Genomic DNA, 23,707 nt, shown 5'->3' on the forward strand with positions numbered 1-23,707 from the left:
TATGGTTTGTGTATGTTCAACTAGAGGGTTAACTGTAATAGCCTGATACCATGAAAGGAAATGACTTAGACTCGCATGATTTTGAGATTAAGGGAAAGGAGCAGGGAAGGAAATAGTTTAAGGAAATGCTCTACTAAAGGTTTTAGCTGTAAAACACTAACTTAATCTACTTTTATTGTATTAAAGGCTACTATATGTACTGTCCCAATGGGTTCTTGGGGAGCTGATTTTCAATGGCTATTATGTTTTCTAAAAAAAAAAAAAAAAAAAAATTCCTTTTTGTGCCTTTAATTTGTGGGAAGCAAGGAGTCTTTACAATTTTGTGACCACACTGTAGCCCTCTGAATTCCTGGGATGCAGGACTGATGTATGAGGAGAGACTGGATCTGTTAGATCATCTTCACTTTGGAAGAATGGAGTGGGGCAGGGAGATCTCAGAAACCTATAAAATTCTAACAGGGTAAAAATGGGAAGGATGTCCCCAGAGGTGGGGGAGTCCATAAACCAGGGGTCTCTATGTAAAGATACAGGTAGGCTGTGTAGGACTGAGATGAGAAATGTCTTCAGAGTGGTGAGCCTGTAGCATTCACAGAAAACAGTTGTGGCCAAAACATTGAATGTTTTCAAAAAGGAGTTAGATAGTTCTTGGGGCTAAAGGGATCGAGAGGTATGGGGGAGAAATTGGAACAAGGGACTGAGTTGGATGATCAGCCATGATAATGTTGAATGGTGGAGTAGGCTCAAAGGGCTGAATGCCACCCCCCTGCCCCCCCTCGCCACTCCTACTTTCTCTGACATCTGACCTCTGGGGCTGATTTAGAACCCAATGCCACTGCTTACCACTACATATACCCATCAGTGTTGGGTTTGTCACTGCCCTGCACTTGCTATGCTGCAGTATAAAATGCAGGTCCTGTGTTTGCCTCACCTACAATGGGATTTGAAACTGTGATATTGACACTACTGTGAATGTTGGCTCATTGACCATTGGCTAACTGGCTGCAGTTTTTAGAAAGGGCCCTGTTTGAATGCAGCCTCCTCTCCTGTAATAGTGTGGGTAACATTTGAAGCAGTCTGAACAACCCTTTTTTTTTAAACTTATTCATTGGATGATGGCATCACTGGCTAGGCAGCATTTATTATGTAGGCCAGACCAGGTAAGGATGACAGTTTCCTTCCCTAAAGGGCATTAGTGAACCAGATGGGTTTTCCCAACAATCAACAATGGATTCATGGTCATCATTAGGCTCTTAATTCCAGATATTTTAGTGAATTCAAATTCCACCATCTGCTGTGGCAGGATTCGAACCCAGGCCCCAGAATGTTATCTGGGTCTCTGGATTAACAGTCCAATGATGATTTTTATTAAATGGCAGGAAATGTAGGGGTCCAGTGGCTTACTTCTATTTCTTTTTCTATTTTTTGTGAAGCTCTTGACAGATCAGGTAGCACCTGTGGAGAAAAAGAGTTGACGTTTAAGACTTTCCCTGTTAACCCTGCTTTTCTTCATACTGACTGTTTGGAGTATCCTTTTTTTTTGCTAATTTTTTTTTTGGTTTGGAGATGTTGGTTGGAAGATATATATTGGACAGCACATTCCTGGCTCTTCTACCAAGTGGTGCCTTGGGATCTTTAAATCTACCTGAGAGGGTGCACAGACCTTCTGTTTAACCCTTTGGTATCTATAAGATAGAACATCGATGGTAGTGTAGCACTCTCAGGACCATTACTAATGTCACCCTAGAGGCTATCTCTCAGCCTGGCATGGTGGTCTTCCGATGGTATGTGGTGGTCTCTCAGTCCGTTGTTGTCACAGCATGGATTTCCAGTCTCCAGGTGATTCCAGAGGGATCTCCCAGCCTCGAACCTTGAGTTGAAGCCTGATGTGTACCAGAGGCTAGGTGCTGGTGTGGACTGGATCAGAAAGACAGTTTTGAACATCTTATTTCACTAGTTTCTAACTTATTCCTATAATTTGCACTGCTGGACTTTTTATTTCTTCTAATTTTTTTCCCCTGAAGAATCTGTGTCTAGGTACCCTTGCATATAAGATGGTGATGTATGAACTTTTTTTCACTGTGCTTGTTTGGGTACATGTGACAATAAAGCTAATTCAATTCCTGAATTGAACTGGCAACCTTCTGACATGGAAGTGAGATTCTTACACACTGGGCCACTTTACCAATCTACAGTTTTCCACAAGAGTTAATATGATCTTGCGTTGCATGTTGTATTTTTGAGAGAAAGGCAGTAAGAGTATACTTGAGAGGGAAATCGGGAGAGGAGAAAAGGGGACATGAGATAGCTTTGGTAAAGAGGGTTAAGGAGAATCCAAAGAGATTTTACAAATGCATTAAGGACGAAAAGGTAACTAGGGAAAGAATAGGACCCCTTAAAGATCATTAATGTGTGGAACTGCAGGAGATTGGGTAAGATACTAAATGAGTATTTTGTATCGGTGTTTACTGTGGAGAAGGATATGAAAGATATAGAATGTGGGGAAATAAATAGCAACATCTTGAAAAATGTCCATCTTACAGAGGAAGTGGTGCTGGATGTCTTAAAACACATAAAGGTAGATAAATCCCCAGGACCTGATCAGGTGTATCCTAGAACCTTCTGGGAAGCTAGGGAAGAGATTGCTGGGTCCCTTGCTGAGATTTGTATCATTGATAGCCACAGTTGAGATGCTGGAAGGCTGGATGTTGGCTAACATGCCACTGTTTAAGAAAGGTGCTAAGGAAATGGTGGTAGGGAACTATAGACCAGTGAACCTGACATTGGTGGTGGGCAAATTGCTGAGGGGAATTCTGAGGGATAGGATTTACAGGTATTTGGAAAGGCAAGGACTGATTAGGGATGGTCAACATGGCTTTGTGCATGGAAAATCGTGTCTCACTAACTTGATCTGAGTTCATTGGAGAAGTAATTAAGAGGATTGATGAGGGCAGAGCAGTGGATAAGATCTATATGGACTTCAGTAAGGTGTTTGACGAGGTTCCTCATGGTAGACTGGTTAGCAAGGTTAGATCACATGGAATACAGGGAGAACTAGCCATTTGGATACAGAACTAGCTCGACGGTAGAAGACAGGGTGGTGGAGGGTTGCTTTTCAGACTGGAGGCCTGTGACCAGTGGTGTGCCACAAGGACTGGGGTTGGGTCCACTGCTTTTTGTCGCGTTATATAAATGATTTGGATGTGAATGTAGGAGGTATGGTTAATAAGTTTGCAGATGACACCAAAATTGGATGTGTAGGGGACAGTGAAGAAAGTTACCTCCAGAGTACAATGGGATCTTGATCAGATGGGCTAATGGACCGATGAGGGGCAGATGGAGTTTAATTGAGATGTGAGCTGCTGTGTTTTTAGAAAGGCAAATTGAGGCAAGAATTAGACACTAGATGGTAAGGTCCTGGGGAGTGTTGCTGAACCAAGAGACCTTGGAGTGCAGGTTCATAGTTCCAAGAAGGTGGAGTCTCGGATAGGATAGTGAAGACACATTTTGTACGCTAGCCTTTATTGGTCAGCGCATTGAGTATGGGAGTTAGGAGGTCATGTTGCAGCTGTGCAGCACATTGGTTAGGCCACTTTTTGGAATACTGTGTACAATTCTGGCCTCCCTGCTACAGGAAGGATGTTGTGAAAGGGTTCAAAAAAGATTTACAGGGATGTTGCTGAGGCTGAATAGGCTGGTGCTATTTTCCCTAGAGTATTGAAAGCTGAGGGGTGACCTTTTACAGAGGTTTACAACATCAAGAGGGGCATGGATAGGGTAAACAGCCAAGGTCTTTTCCCCAAGGTAGGGGAGTCCAAAACTAGAGGGCATCGGTTTAAGGTGAGAGGGAAAGATTTAAGAGACCTAAGGGGCCACTTTGTCACAGAGTGGTGCGCTTATGGGAATGAGCTGGCAGAGGAAGTGGTAGGGGCTGGTACAATACAACATTTTAAAAGGCATCTGGATGGGCACATGAATAGGAATGATTTAGAGGGATATGAGCCAAATGCTGGCAAATGGGACTAGATTTATTTAGGATATTTGGACAGCATGGATGAGTTGGACCAAAGGGTCTGTTTCCATGCTGTACACCTCTGTGGGTCTCCAACATGTTCCAAGCGAGATTTTTAAAAACTTCAATATCTTCCACAGGTCAAACTTTGTAAAAATAAGAAAATCAGTGATGTTGATTCAGAAGCATTGGCGTGGATATCAGTGCCGGAAAAATTTCAGCGCAGTAAGTCAACTATTCATTTTCTTGGTACTTTTTTTTTACAAAAATTGTTTGTGTATGTTGTTGGCAAAACTGACGTTGGCTTGCCCTTCCCTAATTTGCCTTGAGGGCGATGGTGAGCTATTGTCATCAATTGCTGCAGTCTTGTGTGGTGTGGCCATGTTAGGGAGGGAATTCCAGGATTTTGATCCAGTGACAGTGAAGGAACAGAGCTCGTAATTCCTAAGCCAGGAGGGTACGTTATTTGCAGGCAGCAGTACTCTGATGTGTCTGCTGCCTGCCTTAGAGATGTTGAGGTTCGAATCTCCAAAGAACCTGCCGAATGATCAGTTCCATTACTGTTATCAGACTTTTGCGCAGACCCCTCAAATGTTAATGTTGATTTTTTTTTTCTTCCCTTTATTGTCTGTGTGTGTGTCTGTGTGTGTGTCTGGCCCTATTACCCTGATGCAGTTTGTATGGTGTGATCTGCCTGTAGACCACACAAAACAACACTTTTTTTTTCCCACGGTATCTCTGTACATCTGCCAACAATAAATCAAATCAAAATAGAGTTGAGATTTGTAAGGCTCACCCAGACTTCCCCTTTGGAGTCACTTGGATGATCTATTAAACAGGAGAAAGTGGTGACAAATTAATGGGGAGCAGGTCTGTCTGGGCTAATAAATTGTAAAGGATGTTGTTGTTTTTGACCTTTTGAGTGATCGCTGTATTTAAGAGGAAAAGAAGCTTGAGCTGGCAGATCAATGATGATTGTATGGAGAGGTGTGAAGGTGGTGTGTTGGTCATGGAGTCTCCTCCTATTTCCACTATTGTGCTTGCAGTTTTGCTGCACGAACAACATAGTCTTGAGTCTGCACTGCATTGTTTCTGCTTCTTCATCATCCCCTCCAATACTTCCTTCATCTATCTTGTTTTAGATGCGAATTGGATTCTCCAGACTCCAGGCGCTCTATCGGTCCCGTAAGCTCTGCACACAGTATCACTTTGCTCGCAAGAGAATCATCCTGTTCCAGGCCCGTTGCCGCGGTTACTTGGTGCGGAGAGCATTCCGCCACTGCTTCTGGGCTGTCATTACCATCCAAGCTTGTGTTCGAGGCATGATCGCACGTAGGCTCTACAAGCGGCTGAGAGGAGAAGTAAGTGCCTTTCCCTCCAAAGGCCGGAGGGAGGATGTGCCCAATACTTGGAAGCTGAGACTACCTTAACTTTAAAAGTCAAGTCGCCAAAGCCCAGCCAATCCTCAAGGCTGCTCTCTCTTTGAGTGTGAGAGAGAATTAGTAGGGGCTTAACCTGAGGGTCACCACACCTCAGATGGTGGGGAGAGATTGGGCTGAGTCTTTCATGGTAACCTCAGCCTGTGCAGGTATTGAACCCATGCTGTTAGCATTGCTCTGCATCGCAAAATAAGCCATCCAGCCATATGAACTGACCGTTAGCTGCCCGAGCGGGCAGGTGGCAGCCCAGTGGTATTAATCCCAGAGACCCAGGGAATGTTCCAGGGATCAGGTTCAAATCCCACCATGGCAAATGGTGGGATTTGAATTCAATCTTTTTTTAAAAAAAAAAAAAAAAAATCTGGCTTTAAAAGTCTAATAATGACCACGAATTCATTGTCAACTGTTGGGAAAACTCCATCTGGTTCACTAAAGCCCTTTTAGGGAAGGAAACTGCCATCCTTACCTGGTCTGGCCTACATGTGACTCCAGACCCAAAGCAATGTGGTTGACTCTGAACTGCCCTCTGGGCAATTAGGGATGGGCAATAAACGCTGCCTGGCCAGTGACCACCACATCCTGTGAATAAATTTTTAAAAAGCGGCCGGAAACAGCATTTATAAGAAGTCTTTATAAAACAGTTATGACTGGGAATGTGCTGTCCTCGTAGGTTGTTAGCTATCAAATGGAAATTCAATGTACATTTGAAAAAGAAACCAATGTAGGTCCATGGGAAAGAGCAGAGATTAATTACACAGCCCTTTCAATGACACAGTATGTGATAGAATCATTGAATGAGGAGGCCATTCAGTCAATGTCTCGGATGCCTAGAACAGCTTCATCAAGTGCACAAAGTCTCCCTTGTAATGGGTGTTGAAACACTACCATCCTGACTCAGGATTGCGAAAGCTCCAGGATTATCCCAGTAGCTCCAGGTATTCAAGACCTAATGTCTGGAATACATCGACACACAACTCGAGGTAAAACCAAACGCAAATTCCCAAATGGAAATTAGGCTCATACTTGATAAACTGTTTCCAGGGCTTTGACAAAAGGGCAAGGGAGGGTGACTCAATGGGCCAAATACAAAGAACAGTACAGCACAGGACTAGGCCCTTTGGCTCTCCAAGCCTGCGCCAACACATTTTGCCCTTCCGTACTGAGACCGTCTTCACTTGCAGGATCTGTATCCCTCTATCCCCTTCCTATTCGTGAATTTGTCCACCTGCTGTGCTCTGATTTAGGGTCAGAGCTCTTTTTCACTGTTCCTTTTCTCACAACTCATTGCACTTCATAGAATCCCTACAGTGTGGAAATGAGCCCTTCGGCCCAACAAGTCCACACCGAACCTCTCAGCATCCCACCCAGACCCATCCCCCTATAACCCATCTAATCTACACCTCCCTGAACACTACGGGCAATTTAGCATGACCAATCCACCTAGCCTGCACATCTTTGGACTGAGAGGGGAAACCGGAGCACCCGGAGGAAACTCACGCAGACACAAGGAGAATGTGCAAACTCCACACAGACAGTCACCCGAGGCTGGAATCGAACCTGGGTCCCCGGTGCTGTGAGGCAGCGGTGCTAACCACTGTGCCACCGTGCTGCCCCACCTCTGCCTCGAACCAATCTATTTGGCTGCCTGTTGTTGTTTGGTCTTTGCAACTAAGTCACCCGCCACTTGTTTGAGAAGTAAATTGGTCAGCCCTCCAATGTGCAGGTACCCAAGTCAGACACAGTAGGGGCCTGAGGTTATTAAAAAGCGATACGTAAATGCAGATCTTTTCTCAATTCAATGAGCTACTGTAGAAATATCATTGGCTCACTCGACAATGCAGGTTCAAAGATCTAGCTGTAACTGAAACCTCTAAAATTGTTCCTTTTTGTGATCCTCCTTTACCTCACACACCAGTACCACCGAAGGCTGGAAGCAGAGAAGCTGCGCCTAGCTGAGGAGGTGCGACTTTGCAAGGAGATGAGCAGCAAAAAAGCCAAGGAGGAGGCGGAGAGGAAACATCAGGTGAGTCGCTTGAATGACTTTTGTTCTCCATTTTACGTGAGTGACTGTGGAACCTCCAGTGGCATCTGGGACTCTGACCGTTCTTAACGGTCAATGTCGGGATCTCCCTCTGCAAATTGTTTGAGGGATGTGGGTGTTGCTAGCTGGAGCAGCATTTATTGCCTTCGAGCAGCTGGTGGAGAGCTGTGCTGCTCATGTTTGGAGTGTAGGAGCACCCACAATGGGAGGGAATTCGATGGTTCTGACCCAGCAACGCTGAAGGAACGGCAATCTATTTCCAAGCCAGGATGGTGAGTGGTTCAGAGGGGAACGCCTAGCTGATGGCATTCCCATGTATCTGCTGCCCTTCTAGATGACTCTGGTCCCAGGTTTGGAATTTACTATCTCTAAGGAGCTTTGACAAGTCATAGAATTATACAGCACTGAAACAGACCCTTTGTTCACCCTAGATGAGTTGGACCAGATATCTTTAATTTAATCTAGTCCCATTTGGCCCACATCCCTCTAAGCCCCTTCCTATTCATGTACCTGTAATATTTCTGATGTTACCAGTCTCTGTCCCTGCCACAGCCCATCTATTGCTGAAACTTTTTTTTTTCCCCCCCCCACCCCAATACTTCTCCCTCTGATTTGACTGTTCTAATGATGTCCTCTTTTCCAACCTTAATCTTTTTCCCCTTCTAAATTTGCAGATCCTCAAGTCCATACCCTCGTGCACCCTCTTGAGCCCTGTTTCCTCCGTCACACCTCCACTGACCTACGTTTAGCTTCTGGTCCAACGCTTTGCCATTTTTAAGATTCTCATCTGTGTCCTCCAGCCTGTACCTCCTTGTAACCTGTGTCAGTCTGAGGGATGTCATCCAGAGGCCCAGACATGTGCATGGGTCGAAAACCACCACATCAGTACAATCTACGTTCAACTGGAATAAAAAGCCAATATCAGCTGCCATTGATCATCATTAGTGACCCAGATGGGTTCTTGTGTCCTTTTTTTTTTTTAGGGAAGCAAATCTGTTGTTCTTACCTAATTTGACCCTCTGTGATTCCAGACCCATAGCAATTAGCCACTAAATATATTTAAGAAATAAATATTTTACAGGCATTAGCACTGTCCATGTGTCTGGGGGGGGAGAGGAGGACTGTGGCAATGAGACTGAGGATCAGCCATGATCATGTTACAGACGAGCTAATGCCAGAACTGGCTTAAAGGGCCAAATGGCCTACTCTTTCTATTTTCTGTGTATGTGTTTTTGTTTTTTTTGCGTCCTGTCTTTCAGAGGACGGAGACATTACTGTCACTAGACTTGCGATCCAGAGACCCATGCTAAGGACTTAGGACACGAGTTCAAATCCAATTTGCAACTGGTGGAAATTGATTTTTGTGAAATGAATCTGGACTCGCAAAGCTAGCCTCTGAGATGGTGATCGTACCAACTATCAGTTAGTTGTACGAATCCATCTGCTTCATGACTTTTTTTCTTCCTTTCGGGAAGGACGTTTACCGTACCTACCTGGTCTGGCCTACATGTAACTCCAGATCCCAACAATGGTGTTGACTCCTAACTGCTCTCTGACATGGGCACCCAGTCCATGGGCACTTGGGGATGGGCAACCAATACTGGTCTTTCCAGCAATGCCCACGTCCCATAAAAGAATAAAGGACTGCTGTAATGGTTATTGTTCGTCGTCTGTTATATCCAGAATTGAATTGGTTTGGCCAGTTGAACCAAGTGTGGCCACATTTCACCAACGTGGGCGACCCTCACCCCTTCTCCTCGGTGGCCGCTGGCGAGTTTAGCTGACAACTTTTTTTTTTTCTGTTCTCCTTTTGCCGCAGGAGCGCCTCGCCCAATTGGCTCGGGAAGATGCCGAGAGGGAGATGAACGAACGGAGGGAGGCCCGTCGGAAGAAGGAAATGGTGGAGCAAATGGAGAGGGCCCGCAACGAGCCTGTGAACGACTCTGAGATGGTGGATAAAATGTTTGGTTTTTTGGGCAGCCCCACTCCATTGCCTGGACAGGAGGGACAAGCGCCATCTGGGTTTGAGGTACTAAAGTAGATTCCTTTACTTCTGGTTTCCCTAACGACTACTAAACCAGTGTCAATGAATCCATCTAGTGGCAGATCGAAGACATGGGAATTGCTAGTCTGCTGTGTGTCTCCATCAACTTCGCTTTGTACCATGATAGTAAGAACTTCAGATGCTGTTATCACTTTGTACTATTGCCAGTTATCACAATGGAACTGTTGACCAAGCTTTGCAGTAAATTGCAATAATTCAAATTCAGTGCAAACCAGAAATGGCATAAGAATGTTCACAATTAGTGAGCTTTTAGGAGCCATTTTGTAAGATTTTACACTCTTCCTGCCTAGGCAACCTTCCTCTTTACCAAATTATTCTGATTTGGCTTCTCTTAAATTGTCAGGACAAACACGAAAATGCTAAGTTTCAAATGCTCACAACAATTTACAATGCAGAATGCAAGGGTGTTGATTTGGTGTTAAATTGGCTCTGGCGCAGCCAATGCCCTGTGCAGAAAACAATGGGGAACTATGTAGCAACTCCTCGGCCAACCAATCGTCCCTTTTTTCTCCTGCAGTATAAATAGTTGTGATTGTTTGTTTGAATTTTGGCATTCTTGCACGTATCCTGAAACACAAGATGAAAAGTTTCAGCAGTGTCCGCGTTCTGTTACCAAGTGATTTGATTCTTTTGGAATGGATCAATCTAACTTGTATTAATTGGCACCTTCTGCTTCCCTTGCTTTATTAAGGAAGGATGTTCCAAAAGTTGGCCACTCGCTTAGACAAACCTTCGGCAGAATTTTATCAGCCCATTGAAGGAAAGTAGTGATGGAGGGCAACCTGGAATCTATATGTCGCAGAGGCGCTCATTGCCATAGCAACAACAACCAATGAAGAGGCCAATCGATGGTCACTTTACTGGGATGTTGAACCTGCATTCTGTTGTGCAGCCTCAGCGTTGCCCAGCAGAGGGACCAGTGGTACAAAGTTGCTGGCACTCTGGCCCATCAACGTGGGAGGCTCTTCTGCTATCCCTGACCAGTCCCCCTGGCTGCCACCAGATAGCCTCCCATCAGGGTGCTGGCGCCACAGGATCTGTCTGTATTGCGACCTGACAGAACTCTTTCCAGTAAAGTGCAGGTCATGGTTTCTGCAGATTAGTTTTGAATTTCCCCTCTGTTAGACGCAGGATCTGTCCTGATTTTAAAATAAAACAGAACTGCAGGTGCTGGAAATCTGGAACAAAAACCAAGTGCTGGAGAATTTCAACAGGCCTGCCAGCATCTGCGGAGAGAGAAATAGTTTGGAGCCTGGTGTGACTCTTCTTCAAATATTCTTGAGTCACTGGACCCCAAATGTCAACTGTGCGCGTGTGTCTCCACAATTGCTCCCAGACCCGTTGAGCTTCTCCAGCACTTTCTGTTTTTAATTCTATCCTGAGATTGTTTTGAACGAAACCGGGCTGAGAAAGTAGGAAGGTGGACTTAAGGATGATCAGATCAGTCACAATCTCATTAGCAGAGCAGACCTGATGGGCTGAATGGCCTACTTCTGCTCCTAATCTTTAAGGTCAAAAACTGCTTCCAGTTTAGAATATCCCATTTCTTTTTGGATCCCAAAAAAATGGTTTACTCACTCCTTTTTTTGGTTTCTGTGGGAATATACCCAATTACTCCTCATAATCCCATCTCTCCAGTGTCCCATTCTCTAACACAGCGTAGAGTTGGAGGAACACAGCAGTTCAGGCAGCATCTAAAGAAGGGTCCTGACCCAAAATGTTAACTTTCCTACTCTACTGCCTGACCTGCTGTGTTCCTCCAGCTCGACACTGAGTTAGACTCTGACTCCAGCATCCACAGTTCTCGCTATCTCCAGTCTCTCTGTTCTGTTCGGATTTTTGTTTTATTTATTTTGTGGGATGCGGGCATCACTGGCTGAGCCAGCGTTTCTTGCCCATCCCTAGTTGTCCCTCGAGAAGGTGGGGGTGATCTGCCTTATTGAACCGCTGCAACCCACAATGCCGTTAGGGAGGGAATCCCAAGATTTTGACCCAGTGACAGTGAAGGAACAGTGATATATTTCCAAGTCTGGGTGGGGGACCTTGCGGGGGGTGGTGTTCCCATGTATCTGCTGCCCTTGACCTTCTAGATGGAAGTGGTCGTGGGTTTGGAAGGTGCTGTCTCAGGATCTTTGAATTTCTGCAGTGCGTCTTGTAGATTGAGCAGAGTATCACTATGTACTATGATTGATGCAATTATGTTTCTGCACTAAATTAAAGTGTGCTGAACATGTAGAACTTTGATTATTTCAAATCGCACATTTAACTTCTCCAACAATAGTTTTTTTTTAACATGCTGTTGTTGATGGGGATTAACTTAATAATATTCTTGTTTTGGATCCAGGACCTGGAACGTGCCCCGCCGGAGTTGGAGGAAGAGGATCTGGATGCCAGCCTGCCACTCCCAGAGGAGGAAGAGGAAGATCTTTCTGAGTACAAATTTGCCAAGTTTGCTGCCACCTACTTCCAGGGCACCACCACGCACACCTACATCCGCAGGCCCCTCAAGTTGCCCCTGCTTTACCATGACGACGAAGGGGACCAACTCGTAAGTAAGACCCAGAGGAAGAGATGGATCATTTGCCTAAAATCAAAATACTGCGGACGCTGGGAATCTGAAATGAGCGCTGCAGAAACTCAGCAGGTCTGGCAGCATAAGTGGCGAGAGAAAGACTAAATGTTAAGAGCCTGGTAGAGCTCCTCTGTTAGAGACGCCACCAGGCCTACTGAGTTTCTCTGATGTTTTTCTGTGCTCGGATTATTTATCGTTGGAATTACTTGTTTTCTTTTGAGTGGAAATGTCAGCTTTCCACCCGTCAGCCTTAAGGGTGAAATAAAACTGGCTTCAAATAACTATGTTTGAAAAAGTCACGTCTTTTTGGGTGCCCATCCGAAATCCTATGGCACTAGACATCTTAAGATTAATGAAAGACAGGTTATTTTGTTAAATCTTGAGTGCTCGTGTTCCAAAAGGCTCAATGCTAAAGTAGATTTGTTAGTAATCTTCAAAAGGCAATGGACTATACAGCAATAGAATCAGAGATAGTAGGAACTGCAGATGCTGGAGAATCCGAGACAACAAGGTGCAGAGCTGGATGAACACAGCAGGCCAGCCTGGACCAACAAATATTTCATGTTATGAAGAGGGCCATATAATCAATATGAAAACACACTAAGTAATAAAAACTTGATGCAGGTGGTATACACGTCACTGTTGTACTTTATTTATTACAGCAGAAATAATTTTAATGTTTATTTAAGGCAAAATTGCAATAACAGCCCAGAAAGCCGCCTCACTCACCACCTCAACTGACTACTCTGACATTGTGGTATTTGAGGAGAAATTGACTCAAAATTGAATCAACTGTTGACATTTCCTGCGGCCAATCAGTTCAAGTGTATTTACATTGTGGTAAATAAATTTTTAAACTACAATAATTGGACAGAATAACACTAAACTTTGTGGTATTTTGAGGTACGTAATTTTTGCCAGTTTATTGAGAGCTCGTAAGGTGCCAGTCTAAAACAGTTTACTGTACACCCGAAAGGGTGCAGAGGAGAAGGAAGAATTTGATAGCTGTCCTGTGGGGCTGGCACCAGTGTGATGGGCCAAATGTTATCTTCTGTGAAATGATGTGATGTTCTGGGATAAAACAGTGACATTCTTCATGTTGTCCCCTTGGTTGGCATCGTAAACTTTTTGGACCATCCAGTCGTTGCCAAACACCAGTCTGAGAGCTTGCTGTGCTCTGAGAGATAGCCAGTGGTGTTTTATCGTCTTGTTGCGTTGGCTGCAGAGCACTAAGTTGCTCGGAGCACGTTTGCACGTACAAACCTGAACACCTTTTTCTTCTTTTTTCCTTCCTTCCTTTTTTTTCTTCTCCTCTTTTGCGCACCTCTCTGGTTTGCAGGCATCTCTTGCTGTCTGGATCACGATATTGAGGTTCATGGGGGATTTGCCGGAGCCCAAGTATCACACAGCCATGAGCGATGGCAGTGAGAAGATTCCGGTCATGACCAAAATCTACGAAACCCTCGGCAAGAAAACATATAAACGGGAGCTGCAGGCTCTTCAGGGAGAGGGCGAGGTAGGCTGCTTGATGGTGAGCTGTTCTACCAAACTCGTCTGCCAAGAATATATTATTATCTGTTCTTCTTTCCCCATGTGTTTTATCTAGATTTCCTTCCCAGTTTGCTGCTTGTGGCGATGAGTTCCTCATTATAGCCTGGCACTTTCCCTCACTGGGGCGCAAGAGGGTCGGGGTGGGGGGGGGGGGGATAGCATAGAGGTTTATAAATCACGAGGGGCATAAAGAAGGTGAATAGTTGAGACCCTCCTCCCCCTACAATAGGGGAGGGCGTAGGCTTAAAGTGAATGGGGAAAGATTTAAAAGGGATCTGAGGGCCAACTTTTTCGCACAGAGGGTGGTGCGTGTATGGAATGAACTGGCAGAGGAAGTAGTGGAGGTTGGTGCAGTTTACAACAAGTGAAAGACATTTGGACATGGATAGGAAAGATTTGGGGTTATGGGCCAAACACAGACAAATGGGACTGGTCGGTATGGGTGAGTTGGACCGAAGGGTCTGTTTCCCTGTTGTATGACTGTAATGATCCTCTGGGTAAAGATGTTTGCTGGTAACAGGGATGATGAAATCGGGAAGCGTTCCTAATATATCTTGATGATGTATGTTGTGCTGATTTTTGTTGGTACGCCCTCCATTAACACCTTGACATTTGTGTGTTGCAGAGTGCATATTCTGACAAGAACAGCTGTGTGCGGCACAAGCTGGTTTCCCTGACTCTGAAGAAGAAATCGAAGCTAACGGAGGAGGTAATATTTGAGAGGACTTTCCTGTTCCACCCTCCACCACCCTTCCTCCCTCCCCTCCCCACGCACATGAGACCAGGATCCATTTGAGCACATCAAAACGAATTCAGTGACCCGAGTCTCTTCACTGATCTATCCTCCGTTCGATTCTATCTTTGTGAAAAATCAGGCTGTACCTTCAACCGTGCCAAGTCCTGCCCACACATCGCCCCTGTGCTCGCTGACCAATGTTGGCTTCCAGTACGGTAACAGTTCAAATGCGAAGATTTTAATCCTTTTTGTAGCCTCACCTGCTTCCCTGCAGTTCATCTCCCTCAGCCCTTTAGCCGTCCTCAATCTCCGCACTCCTCTGACCCTGACTATCTTCAGCCTGTATGGATGTCCAGTTACTTTTTGGCTCAAAACTCCAAGGCCCCTTTTCTTTTCTAATTCATTCCATCACCGTCTCCTTGTTTCAATCCCTCCTGCAAAAGCCTACCTGTTTGGCTAAGCATTGGTCCTCCTCACCGGTGCACCACGTCAGATTTTGTTTGCTAAATCTCCTGTGGAAATGTCTGTCATTATTTCGCTGCTTTAACGGCGCCATGTAAATGCAAGTTGTCCTCTGTGCATCTTCCTCTTGATACTTTGGCTGCTCCTCTGACTCCCATCAGGTGGCAAAGAGATTGAACGATGGGGATTACACTCTCCGGGGGAACAGTATGTTGGAGGACAGGCCGACCTCTAACCTGGAGAAGCTCCACTTCATCATTGGGAATGGCATCCTCCGGCCAGAGGTCAGGTACTGATCCCTTTCGCACCCTTTTTCTTTTTCGTTCCTGTCTTCCTCACTGCTGTTCCTCGCCAGGGAGCTGAATGGAATTGAAGAAGGTTAGACCATGTAACTACCTTTCAATATTCTATTGATTCTAGAATGATCTCTGAAAACTGGAAAGTTAATAAATATATAACCCCCTGCTATCTGGGCGGCACAGTAGCTCAGTGTTTAGCATTGCTGCCTCAAAGTGCCAGGGACTCGGGTTCAATTTCCCCCCTTGGGCGACTGTCTGCGTGGGTTTCCTCCAGGTGCTCCAGTTTCCTCCCACAGTCCAAAGCTGTTTGTGTTTAGTGGACTGGCCATGCTAAGTTGGCCATGGTTTGCAGGGAGATGCATCCTAGGTGGATTAGCCATGGGAAATGCAGGATGACCTGGATAGGATAGTGGGGATGGGTTTGGGTGGGTTGCTCTTCCAAGGGTTGGTGGAAACACGATGGGCCGAATGGCCTGCTTCCACGTTGTAGGGTTTCTATGATTGCAAGATTGAAGAAAGGGAAAGAGTGGCGAACTAAACAGCTGTTAGTTTGATGCCTCTCCATGAAAGACAGAATGTTAGAACCTAGTTCAAAGGACATGATAACTGGGTGGTTGGAAAGTAGTGATAAGATTGAACAACAGTTTTGTGAAAGCTATATTACGTTTGACAAAAATGTTGGTGCTTTCTCGGAACGTTACTTGTGTAGATAAAGGAGAACTGACGGATGTGGTGTACTTGCACTTTTCAGATTTTTTTTTAAAAGTAAGATCGCAAGACGTGATTAGTAAACAAAATCTGAGTGCATGGGACTGGGAGGAATTGACTAGTATGGGTAATGAATTTGTCAACAGACAGAAGAGAAAGTAAGAATAAACAGTTTCAGAATCATTCTGCAGATGACGGACAGTAACTAGTGGGGGCCAGTGCTAGGGCCACAAATGGACTCACTCTTTCAATCAATGAATTGCACATGGGGGTCACTTCTTGTAACATTTCCAGATTTGTTGTTGATACCAAGTGAGTTGGAGCCCAAGTTTAGGAGAGTGCAAAGATGCTTCCTGAAAACTTGGACACGTTCAGCGACTGTGCTAGAATATGACAGCTGGAATATAATGTGAATAAGTATGAAGTTATTGGCTGCTGTCGGAAAAATAGACAGAAAAGTGGAACGTTCCTTAACCTCTCATCGTTTTAAGCAATGTGAGTTTTCCAAAGGGACCTTGGTGTCCTTGTTTATCAGCCTCTGAAAGCCAGCATGGAGGTGCAGCAAACTATTAAGGGAATCAAGAATTATGGGGAAAAGAGAGGAAAGTGGATGTGAGAAAAGTCGGATCAGCCATAACCCTATTGAATGGTGGAGCAGGCTGAAGGGGCTGAGAGGTCTACTCTTGTTCCTCTATAGTCTTAATGGTATGTTAGATTGGGATCCAAAGCCATGCTGCAGTTGTACTGAGCCTTGGTGTGATGTTCCTGAATATTGTGTACAGTCTTGATCTCCTTACAGAAGGAAGGATATACTTGCCATTGAGGGAATGCACTGGAGGGTCACTAGATTAATCACTGGAGAGGTGGGATGTTAGATGAGGAAAGCCTGAAGAAATCAGGTCTGCATTCCCAGAGTTTTGCAGAATGAAAGGTGATTTCATTGAAACCTGCAACAGTTTTGAGGGGGTGGGGGCAGGGGGATATAGATGAGATGTTTCTCCTGGTTGGTGAGACTAGAGCCAGGGGATAGAATGTCAGGATAAGGTGTTGACCATTTAAGACTCGGATGAATCTCTTCACTCCGAGGGTGGAGAACCTTTGGAATCCTCCTACCTTTTTTGAAGTGAGAGCTCAATCATTGAGTAAATTCAAGACAGAGCAACAAATTTCTGAAAACTAATGACATCCAGGGATGTGGAGATGGAGTGTGGAAGTGCCAATGAGGAGATTGTCAGGCAGCCATGATCTGATTGGCTAACTTCTGCTTCTTTCAGCCCATCAAACCTGTTCAATATTCAATGTCTCATGGGAAATTCTGCAGAAAGCTGCAACACAATGGGATTTGGGAGTTGTTGTGCCTAAATCATGCAAAGGTTAGCATGCAAGGTCAGCAGGTAATAGGGAAGGCAAGTGGAGTTTTGGCCTTTTTTTTGAAAGGGAATGGAGTATTAAAAGGAGTGTTCTTGCTCAAATTATGCAAGGCACTAGTTAGATCAAAGCTGGAATAGTGTTCTGGTACTGAGAGCAGATCTGGCCACCAGATTTACGAAGGATATAGTGGTCATGGATGAAATACAATGTCGGTTTACAAGACTGATGCCTGAACTTGAGGTTAAGACATGAGGAGAGATTATACAAATTATGTCTGTTTTTCTCCAGAACTTAGAAAAGTTAAGGGGTGATTTGATCAAAGTCTTCAAGATATTAACAGGATAGATCAAGATGAACTATTTCCGCTGGTTGGGGATTCTAAAACTAGGGGCATAGTGTGAGAATTGGGGCCAGAGCTTTCAGGAGACTTGTTAAGAAGCACTTCTACACAAAAAGGGTGGGAGAGGTTTGGAACTCTGTCCCACAAACAGCAGTAGATGCTGGATCAGTTGTCAATTTTAAATTTGTGATAGCGTTTTGTTAAGTCAAGGGTATTAAGGGATATGGGCCAAAGGCAGCTATACAGAGTTAGGCCACAGATCAGCATGATCTCATTGAATGGTGGAACAGGTTCGAGGGGCTGAATGGCCTACTCCTGTTCCTATATTTGAGTACAATGAAAAGTTTCAGACCCTATTTCTAAGGGAAGATGTGCTGGCATGGAGGCAGCCCAGAGAAGGTACACTAGATTGATCCTGTTAGGGAGGGGCTGTTTTATGAGGAGAGATCTAGAAGGTTAGGCCTATAGTCAGTGGCATTTAGAACGAATGGCCACCTTTATTGAAAGGTACAAAGTTCTTAAAGGGCTTGACAGGGTAGATGCTGAGAGGTCACTCTCCCTTGTGGGAGAGTCTAAGACCAGAAGGCATCATCCCAGAAGGAACAGTCAGCCATTTTAAAAACAGATGAAGAGTTCCTTTCATCCAAGGGTTAGTGAATCTATGTAATTCTTTACCACAGGGAGCTGTTGACCGATGGCCATTAATATATTCAAGGTGGAGACAAACAGACTTTTGATCAGGAAGGGAATTGGGGGTTAAGGAGAAAAGGCAGGAAAGTGGAGCTGAGGATTATCAGATCAGCCGCAATCTTGTTGAATGGTGAGGGGGAGATTTAATGGGCTGAAGGGTCTACCTCTGCTGCTACGTTTTGTGGCCTTGTGATCCAGCAGCTTCTGGAGAACCCGGTGGCCAGGGTTGAGAGCTGTGGTAGTGTTATAAAGCAGAGGCTGGAACACCATCCACCACCGACCCTGACCCTGACCCCAAGCCCCCACCCCGCTCGAATTAAAAGCTGAACATCTCATCCTATAATCTGTAAAAGGAGTGTGTGAAAAGTGGTGTGATCTGACTTTCAGCAACTTCTAGTGGTTAAATAAAATAAACCCCTGACACTTTACAATCAACAAGTAACAATTTATTTATCTAACTCCAACAGTGAACAAATTAACTGAGTCATTAACAAACCAAATAAACCCCTTCTAACTACTAACTGTTCCTGAATAAAACAAGCTTCTAATTTTTATGTTGTTCCAATAACTACAAGTGGGGGTTTTATTTAAAATAAAACCATAATAGAACTTAGCCTCTCGAAATTACAGCCAGGTGACGTGTCTTCTGGAATGTCCTGTGCCTTCTGCGTCAAATCTTCTGTTAGGAATCTTAGCTAGGAGTGCTGTGGTAACATTGTGAATAGGTGGTGCTTTCTTTAAGAGCCGAGAGCTGTTAACTCTAGTAGATGGCAGTGAGCTCTCCTGCCTGCCCAACTGCCCCTTTTATACCCTTGATGTATCAATATTTCTTACAATAGGATAAGTCCTATGTTGTCAAAACCATCAGATTTAAATTTAATTGATTTTTTGGTATCTAGGTGCCTGGTTCAAATTAATTGGCTAATTTCAAAACTTCTTGTCTTGATAACAAAACAAAACAAAACTGCTGCTTGGCCTGCGAACTGTAAGGCCTTTTGATACAAGTCATGTGCTCTCTGTGAGCATGCAAACCTACGAGCTGCTGCCCACAGACTTCCTTTTTTGGTTTTGAATCTCTCAGCATAGAAAAAGCACATCATCTTTTAAAGGGACCACGCACTGCTTCCCCCCCCCCCCCCTCAGCATTTTACAAGCACCAAATTCTAACTTCCCGCCTTCCAATCCACACGTATTCACGTTAACGGGGCGTGATACTGGCCCTTACCTGTTGACTCTCCCTCGCCCAATTGGCAGTCAATAGAGTTGCCTCGAACACTTGGGAAAACTGGGGGAAATTCTGTCCACTCTGTCTCCTAAGCCATCTTATTTTGAGATGACACAATGACATCACTTGTTGGATCGTTCTGCTTATGACTGAGAGATGCGGCGAGGAGCTTTAGTCTTGTGCCACTTATTTATTGATTTTTGAGTCTTGTTATGTGACAGGGATGAGATTTACTGCCAGATCTGCAAGCAACTTACCCAGAATCCCTCCAAGAGCAGCCACGCCCGGGGCTGGATCCTCGTGTCCCTCTGTGTTGGCTGCTTCGCTCCTTCTGCAAAGTTTGTCAAGGTAAGTCTCCAGTTCTCACTGTGTGCTTTTATAAATGCTGAAAATGTACAGAAATCCACCTGAAAATGGATGAAATGTAAAACCAAGGTGCGTCTGCTTTAAAGGAAAAGACTTCTCCCTGAAGTGCTGGCCAATGTGCATTTGTTTTTTTTTTCTGTCACGCTGTCTTCTTTCCACACCACACCTCCCCACCGCAACATCTTTTTACCTATTAGGTGATGGTGCTCTTAGTTTTCTTAAACTAAAATAATCTGTTACAGCATTGCTGTTAGTGGGAGCTTGCTGTGCCTAAAATTAACTTGTCGTCATATTGTGAGGTAACCATTGTTTCTGTTTAAACTGTTTTTTCAATGTCCCAAACCATGTCCAAAAGTTATGAAAAAAATTCCCAACCTGAGGAAGGGTCACTGGACCAGAAACGTTAACTCTCTCTGCTTTCTATCTAAGGATGTTGCCAGACCTACTGAGCTTTTCCAGCAATTTCTGTTTTTGTGTCCAAAGGTTATTGAATGCACTGTGTAGCACGTTTCCTGGTCATGATCACATTACTGTATGTGGGAGGTTGCTCTGTGCAAATCGACTGCCTCATTTACTACCCTGCGGCAGTGAATGTACTTTCAAAAATATTTCATTGACTGTAAAATGCTTTAGGCTGTCCACAATCCAGAAAGGCACTATATAAATGCAGTTCTTTCTTTTAATAATTCTATTTTTCTTTAATGAAATCGAACTGATCTGACTGACTTATTTTGATTTTAGGATTATTGGGGGAGCAGAGAACGATGATGTGACCGGGGACAGTTTGAGATTCCTGTCCCAGTGAGGAATGCTGGTGTACATTGCACCATCAATTTAATCTGCACTCCTGACAGAAAAGGGACTGAAAATTTGGAATTGATTCCCACAAAAGCTGTCGAGGCTAGGAATCCATTGAAAATGTCAAAACTGAAGTTGTTCAGTTGCAGATGATGGCAATCTGGAATAAAAACGGAACATGCATGGAAGTGTTTGGCAGACCTGCAGAGAGGGGGGTGGGGGACAAAATCCAGCATGAGCATTTTGAGCTGCAGAATTTGGTACAGTGCAGAAGGAGGCCATACGGCCCATTGTCTGCACTGACTGTACAAGTGGCATTGTGACTTAGTGCCATCCTCCTACCTCTTTTTTTACCTTCTTTTCCTGAATGCTATTTAAACAGAAATAGCACCACTGTTGAACCTGCATCCTCCATGTTTCCAGGCAGTGCATTTCATTCCCTCACTACTTGCTGAGCGAAAAAGTATTTCTCATGTCACGTCACGTTTACTTCTTTCGCAAATCACTTTCATTCTGTCATCTCACCCTTGCTGGAAGCAGGAATGGTTTTTCCTTGTCTACTTTGTCTGGACCCCTTGTGATTTAGATTAGTACAGCAAGGAAACGGACCCTTCGGTCCAACCAGTCCATGCTTACCTTAATTCCAAACTGAACAATTCCCATCTGCCTGCAGTTGGCCCATACCCCTACAAACTTTTTTGTGTTCATGAACGTATCCAAATGTCTTTTTAAACATTGTGTAACTGCACCCCATCCACCACTTCCTGTGGAAGTTTATATCACACACAAACCACTGTTTTAAAAATTTGCCTCCTACATGAGTTGACAGTGGATTTTTGGTTGGCAAGTAGACAGTCACGGAACCACTTTGGGACAATGAGACTTGGGAGGGAAATCTGCCATGATCTAATTGAAAGGTGGACCAGGCTTAAAGGGGCTGAATGGCCTGCCAGTGCTATGCTAATATCGTTTTTCTCTTGCCACAGTACTTGAGGAATTTTATCCACGGAGGTCCGCCTGGCTACGCACCTTACTGTGAGGAAAGAATGAGGAGAACGTTTGCTAATGGGACCCGGACACAGCCTCCCAGCTGGCTGGAACTCCAGGTACATTCTGGGAATGTGATATTTAGTATGTTAATTAAAAAAATCTGGTGGGAGGAGGGGCCCAGGGTGGGAGAGGTGGATGGTGGGGGTTAGTGTTCCGAGACAATCTCCAAGACCTTAAACCAAGAGGCTGTCTGCCCCTCGGTTTGAACTTGTCGAATCCCACAGCCTCATTAAGAGGAGCAGCAAAGGATTGCCCAACATCTACCCACAATGCCTATCACCGGAAGCGGATTGTCAGATTAAAGGTGGCTCCGTGGTTAGCACTGCTGCCTCTCAACACCAGGGACCCGGGTTCGATTCCACCCTTGGCCGACTGTCTGTGTGGAGTTTGCACATTCTTCTCCCCGTGTCTGCGTGGGTTTCCTCCAGGTGCTCCGGTTTCCTCCCACAGTCCAAAGATGTGCAGGGTAGGGTGGAGTGGCCATGCTAAGTTGCCCATAGTGTTCAGGGATGTGCAGACTAGATGGGAAATGCAGGATTACAGGGATAGGGTATGGAGATTGGATCTGGGTGGGATGCTGTTCAGAGGGTTGGTGTGCACTCCATACACCATAGGGATTCATGATCTATGATCATTTTGCATTGTTGATTTGTGAGACCATGCTATGCATAGGTTGGCTGTTGTACTTTCCATATTACAACAGTAATATCGGCACTGTGAAATGGTTGTGAAGTATTTTGGGATTTTCAGCAGTATTGAAGGCGTACTGTTAATGTAAGACTTTCTTTGCGGTAGTCAACCTGTTCCAGAAGGTCTCGCGTTCAATATATAGCGCACTGCTGATTTTTTGCCATGGTTATGTTCTTTTATTAAACGACTTTATTTTTTTGAAGCGACTTGTTTTGAAGTTGTATTTAGTGTTGTTTGCCAAAGGGCTTTCTTTTGTCCTTGACTGAGCTTGTGTTAATGATCTTGCCTTTCACACATCCTGTGTGCCTCAGTGTCTAAGCACTTTGATTGGTATGTCCTTGCTTACTATGATCTGCCTGTCCTGCTCACAAAACAAGGCTTTTCACTGTACTTGGGTCCACATGAAAATAAATCAAATCAAATCAATCAATCAATTGAAAAAGCTGACACAAAGGTTAAACTTCTACTTTCATAATGCTTCATTATTTTTGCAATTAAGGTGTTTTTGTTTTCTGTCCCCAGTGACAATTACAATTGCATGATGTTCAACTCTAACGAGTTGGAAATTATGTTCAAATATTGCACTGATCTTGTTTTTTTTTTAAAAAAAAGTGATTTGCTGAAAAAACTCAGCAGGTCTGGCATCATCCATGGAGAGAAAGCAGTTAATGTTTCAAATCCAGTGACTCTTCATTGGAAGGTTCTGAGGAAGGATCACTCGACCCAAAACATTAATTCTGCCTTCTCACCACAGATGCTGCCAGACCTGCCGAGTTCCTCCAGCAATCGCTGGTTTTGTTTGATTTCCAGCATTCGTAGTTCTTTTGGATTTTTGACTGTGATCTTGTACTTAATTGAAAATCCCTGGCATGCTCTCCACCTGTATCCTGCTTCATTGTGGCACATGTATATAGATGCATGTCCATGATGCCCTCAGAATTTTTGTGCCAGAGCTGCCAGGACCTCTGGCAGGAAAGAAGGATTTAGTTTAGCTACTTTTTTTTTGTCATTTTTTACAAACCAATTTGTCTGAAAGTAACACGCTGAGCTTGGACTGTGGGATACCTGCCCCTAAGTTTGTTTTTTTTTTAAGGAAAAAAAGCAAAAAGCGCAGGATTATGAAAGGACAGAATTGTACAGAAAGCAGGACGATAGGTAGAACAGAAATGCCTCTCGCTCCAGTGACTTCTAGCAACGGCAGATTGAAGTCACTAAGAATCTTTGATTACAGTTTGCATTCCTGCAAAATGGTCATCCAGGAAGAAAAACTGGGATGTTTTGAACAAAGCAATCCT

The 23,707-nt window shown here is 44.4% G+C and overlaps 1 protein-coding gene across 3 annotated transcripts in view; it reads left to right on the plus strand.

Annotated features, from left to right (window-relative positions):
* myo7aa (myosin VIIAa) overlaps positions 1 to 23,707 on the plus strand; it is a 232,413-nt gene that overhangs the window by 132,354 nt on the left and 76,352 nt on the right. For all 3 annotated transcript variants that reach the window (XM_048598018.1, XM_048598019.1, XM_048598020.1), the window contains 10 exons: positions 4,150 to 4,234; positions 5,152 to 5,370; positions 7,364 to 7,471; positions 9,309 to 9,518; positions 11,899 to 12,102; positions 13,466 to 13,642; positions 14,303 to 14,386; positions 15,037 to 15,164; positions 19,730 to 19,856; positions 21,659 to 21,778. In XM_048598018.1, coding sequence (XP_048453975.1) covers positions 4,150 to 4,234; positions 5,152 to 5,370; positions 7,364 to 7,471; positions 9,309 to 9,518; positions 11,899 to 12,102; positions 13,466 to 13,642; positions 14,303 to 14,386; positions 15,037 to 15,164; positions 19,730 to 19,856; positions 21,659 to 21,778 — 1,462 coding nt within the window. The remainder of the gene's footprint in view (positions 1 to 4,149; positions 4,235 to 5,151; positions 5,371 to 7,363; positions 7,472 to 9,308; positions 9,519 to 11,898; positions 12,103 to 13,465; positions 13,643 to 14,302; positions 14,387 to 15,036; positions 15,165 to 19,729; positions 19,857 to 21,658; positions 21,779 to 23,707) is intronic.

The sequence above is a fragment of the Rhincodon typus genome, chromosome 6 (genome assembly GCF_021869965.1).
Source record: "Rhincodon typus isolate 14 chromosome 6, sRhiTyp1.1, whole genome shotgun sequence".
Taxonomy (NCBI): Eukaryota; Metazoa; Chordata; class Chondrichthyes; order Orectolobiformes; family Rhincodontidae; genus Rhincodon; species Rhincodon typus.